Below are 4,635 nucleotides of genomic sequence, written 5' to 3' on the forward strand. Positions count from 1 at the left end.
GGGCACTGCCGCCCCTGGGGAGCCCCGGAGTCTGCGGGCCCGGAGCCCACAGCCCTGCAGCACATCCCGCTCCTTCACCCCACCCAGGGCAGGGCTGCGGCCGCCAGGCTCCCGCTCCGCTTCCATGTGCGAGATCCAAGGTGAGAACCCTCCCGTGTCAGGAGGATAACGCTGCGAAGATCAGTGTTTGTCAGAGCTGGGAGCTGGGTTCCTCCGTGGCATGAGGGTCATGGAGCCCCCCAAGAACTCGGTAAACACATCACCGAGCCCTGATACTGCTCTCATTCCCCCCTCTCATTCCCCTATTTGTCAATGCTTTAAGTGTGGGGATAGAAGGGAAAGGCTCCAGGCTGCTGCTTGAAACCCTGGGCAGCCAGGCAGGTACTTGCTGCGGCAGCATTTGCCTGGCATGGCGCAGTGTGGCATGGCACGTTTCCAGGGCTGAGGTGGGAATCCAAAGGGCTCTGTTGGGCTGGAAGCACCCGGGAGGCAGCTCTGCCCTTTCAATGCTCCAGGGTGCAAAATCCCTCCACTTCCCAGAGCCAGGGGGAAAGTGGGGGACCCCCATGGGCCACGCTGGGGGCAGCAGCCAGGAAAAGGGGCTGCAGGTGCACAGAGAGGGATCCAAGTGGGGATGTGGTGACAGCGGGGAAAATGCAAGCAAGGACAAAGAGGGGCAAGAAGGGTGTGAGGGCAGCAAGAGCTCTGCAGTGCTGCACTCGACACAAGCCAGTTCCAGTGCAGGGACCTGCAGCAAAGCTCCAGGGCTCCGGAGCTCCCAGCGAGAGCAGCCCGGGCGCTGTGCTGGGGCTCAGGCACTCCCCCAGGAGCGCGGTGGGAGAGGACCGCTCCTGCCTTCTCCGCATCAGAGCCGGGCTGCGTGGCTCTGACACCGGAGCCTGAGGCATCCCGGCCTCTCAAGGACTGCCAGGTCCTGACAGGTGACGAGCGGGGCCTCATGCCTCTCGATGCCGCCGCCGGCTGAAACCCTGCACCGCTCGCACCATTGTTTTCCTGGAAACAGCGGACAACAATAGCCGGGCTGTGCAATGCTCACGCTGCCCATGAGCCCCCGCCTGCAGGGGGATGAGGGCTCTCCCCTCCTCCTCCTCCTTCCCGGAGCTCGGCTCCACCACCCCCAGGCGTGACTCAGAGTTTCCCGGAGACACGCAGACCCCGTGTCCCGCACTTGGGCTGCTCGCTGCCCAGCTCTGCCCTCCGGATTCGTCCTTCACAGGGCCATTCTCTGCTCCTGGGCGCCTACACGGTCTTACCGGGAGCACACTGAGCCGGACCTTCCTGTGTCCCCAGGGCATAGGGAAGGGCTGCAGTCCCACCAGGAAGAGGGTAAAGCAGCGCTCAGCTTCCACCCTGCACCCCATACATACGTCTGCTGCCTTCTTCTCTGCCAGCTCCAGCTTCTCCTGGGCGTCCTTCAGGGCCTCAGAGTACTTGTCCAGTTCATCCTCTGTCCCCTTTAGCTTCTTCTGCATGGCAGCTAGCTCATCCTCCAGCTGGAAGGACAGTGGTGTCACCACAGGTGGGCACCACTCTGAGCCCCTGCACCCCAAGAGAGCCCTGCCTGCCCCATCCCAGGCTCAGCTCTGCCCCATGGCATCCCTCCTGCCCTTTCCTTGGGGCCAGCTCTGCCTCACAGTGTCCACCCCATTCCCACACCCCAGGGCTGTCCAGGGCTGTCCCACCCTCGGAGTGCCCTTGAGCTGGGGGATAGTGGCAGCTGTCACACTCTTACAACTAAATAAACGATTTAGTGCAATACAACACACTCCCATACCCCAGGCAGAGTCTCTGTTGGGTCTTGGGCTCAGCATAACCCAGCACAGGCACCCCCACCACCCCTGGGCTGGGCGCTGTGGCTCTCTGCCCTACCTGCTTGCTCCGCTCCTCCGCTTGCTTCTGCTCAGCCTCTGCCTGCTCTGCCCGGTCCAGGGCGTTCTCCTTGTCCAGCTTCAGCATCTGCATCTTCTTCTTGATGGCCTCCATCCTCGCTGGGCCACGGGGCAGCTGTGTGCAGCAGGATGCACACAGACAATGGGGGGCTAGGGCAGCTGTGGTGCCTGTGCCCCACTGACCGTTTATCAGCTCTGCCCAGCACAGTGGCTTTGCCTTTCTTGGGCTGACCCGCCTCCCCACCTTCCCAAAAAGTCTGTGCTCGGGACCCATTGTGTGTCCTGGGGGCTCCGGGTGGTCACAGCCTTATTTGGGCTCCCGAGGACAGCTGGGCTGTTATAAAAAGCAGCAGCAGGTCTGTGAGAGGGGGTCCTGCATTGTTCCAGGTGCCCCCTCCCCCTGTGCAATGGGACACCCTGGCTGGTGCCCCGAGTGCTTCCTCAGGACGTTGAACTGGGTCCGTGCAGAACCGGCACGAAGTCCTCGCCCCCCATTTGCGTCCTCCTTAGGATGTTTTGGTGGCCCTGGGCTGACATTTACCCCTGCCTGGGGGCGGCATAGAAAAGGGCAAGATCATCCTGGCACTATTTTGGGAGCAGGGGCTTGGCTGAGAGTGTTCGGCTCTGCAGGGAGCAGCAGGGGAAACTGTCCCCAATGCCAGGGGCAGAGCCCCCCGGGAGCCTGCTGAGCCCCAAGCCCAGCTCCAGCTGTGGTGGTGCTTGGTGCTGAGGGGGAGGATGCTGTTGGCAGCTGGAGGAGCAGATTCCCCAGGCACAGCGAGGAATTCTCAGGGCAAGTGGTGGCACTTCATCCACAGCTGAGGGATTTGCAGCCTCCTTGTGCCGGCCCAGAGGTCCCAATGGCCCCATAAATCAGGTTAGGATCTCCCTTGGAAGATGGGAGATGTTGAGGGCTAAAGGGGTCAGCACCCAGGGACCCAGGGACAGAGACCTGGTGGCCACTCTGGGTAACCTGGGCAGGCCACTGGAGGGGACAGTGCCTACCAAGGGCCCTGAGCAGTGGCTGCACCTCCATAAATAACACCCCCATGGCAGGGCAGTGGAGGCAGTGCTGGGCACAGGGCCACGGGCCTTTGTATTGCCATCATCCCTGGCGTGAGCGGGGGGACAGGTGGCAAGCGTTGACCCCGCTGCCATCCCAAACCTCCGCCAACCCCCAGGACGGCTCTGGACTCCCCCTCTCAATCCCATGGAGATGGGCAGACAGGTTTTATTGTGGCAGTGAGGACTAGCAGAGGGTGCAGGACAGGGTGCAGAGGGTCCCCCTGCCTGAGACATGGCATAGGCAGCATCTGGCCAAGTCGGTGCTGGGCATCCCTGGCGCTGTAAGAATATGTTTGATATTTAGTTGGTTTTCCAATAAAACAACCTAATATCAAACATATCAGACAGAGACAGGGGCAGATGGAGGCGGGAGGACCCGGAGCTCAGCCACCTGTAAGAGAAAAAGAAGAACATGCTGAGAGCTGGGGTGGGAGTGGTACCCAGGTATAACCCCCGAGGCACTGCAGAGACAGCACCCAACCTCACCTCAGTGCCTGGAGCCTGCTGGGCAGCTGTGCTGGTGCTGGGCTGCTCGGGATGCCGTGCTGAAGCAGGAGGCGTCCTGTGGCCGGGATGAAGCCGGAGCAGAGCAGTGCAGGCTTGGTCTCCTGGCATGGCATGTCAGGGCACACCGTGACATGCGCTGGCATGGAGCAGCATGCCATGGCAGGCAGCGCTGGGGCCAAAGGGACCCCACATCCATCACCATCTCACCTGGGCCGGCTTGGGGAACTCTGCTGTGCTCTGGCTTGGGGGTCGCCTGGCCGCCGTTTATAACCGTGCTCGGCTGCACCGAGCAGAGGGACGTGGCCAGCGACAGCCCTGGCCCCACACACGTGGCCTCGTTCCCATTAATTACCACCCATTGACGTCCCCCTGCCCCCTGCACGGACCCCCGCGCCCTTGCTGCCGGTCGATGCGGTCGATGGCCCCGCGCCGCCTGCTCCTGCCCCTGGTGACACTCCCTGTCATTAGCAGGGCTGTCAATACTGGGGGCCAGCCCTGGCCTGTGGGCCCTGTGCCACCAAGGGGCTGCTGCACATGACCCTGCCCAAGGACGAGCCCCATGACACGGGGGAGTTGTGCCTCACATCCCCTTGCTTTGGGGAGCTGCTGAACTCACAGGGCTATCTCTTCCAAGGAGCTGCCTGTCACCTTGCTGCATCCATGTTGAGGATGTGGCCCCATCCATGCTGGGTGGCTGAGGTAGGACCCCAATCCACACTGAGGCAGCTGCTGGGACCAGGGTGGTGGTGCCCAGTGACAAGGGCACATGGGATATCATGGAGTGCTGCAAGAACAGCCTTCCCGCACCACAGCAGTGCTTTGCTGCAGCAGAACACATCAGCCCCGGGAATGGCACTGGGGGCTTTGTAGGGGCTCAGCCTTTGGGGGACCAATGGGACAGGACATGGGGCAGCCAGAATCCTGATTGCCATGGGAAAGACAGGGGCACAGCCTGGCCTTGGGGGTCAGGGGCTTCAGCCGCGATGAGGTGGCAGTGGGGACAGCAGGGACACACGTGGCAGCAGCAGTGCCAGAGCCGGGGGCGTGTGTGTGGCACTGGGTGATGTGATGCAGCCTGACAGCCGAGCTAATGAAGGGCTGTGGGGAGGGGTGCTGGCCCAGCAGCCGCCAGCCCTGTCAATAACAAGAGCCA

At 62.4% G+C, this 4,635-nt stretch overlaps 1 protein-coding gene across 7 annotated transcripts in view; it reads right to left on the bottom strand.

The window, feature by feature from the left end:
- The window catches only part of TPM3 (tropomyosin 3), an 18,744-nt gene extending 16,657 nt beyond the window's left edge, over positions 1-2,087 (bottom strand). For 3 of the 7 annotated variants that reach the window (XM_014310544.2, XM_005429395.2, XM_031063956.1), the window contains exons 1-2: positions 1,891-2,083; positions 1,389-1,514 (exon numbers count right to left, since the gene is read on the bottom strand). In XM_014310544.2, the coding sequence (XP_014166019.1) occupies positions 1,389-1,514; positions 1,891-2,004 (240 nt within the window). In that variant the 5' untranslated portion in view covers positions 2,005-2,083. Of the gene's footprint in view, positions 1-1,388; positions 1,515-1,890 lie in introns of all 7 variants that reach the window. The other 4 variants (XM_031063957.1, XM_005429394.3, XM_005429393.2 and 1 more) reach the window with 3 other exon arrangements.
- Between the last annotated feature and the right edge of the window lie 2,548 nt (positions 2,088-4,635).

This window comes from Geospiza fortis, unplaced genomic scaffold (genome assembly GCF_000277835.1).
Source record: "Geospiza fortis unplaced genomic scaffold, GeoFor_1.0 scaffold387, whole genome shotgun sequence".
Classification (NCBI taxonomy): Eukaryota; Metazoa; Chordata; class Aves; order Passeriformes; family Thraupidae; genus Geospiza; species Geospiza fortis.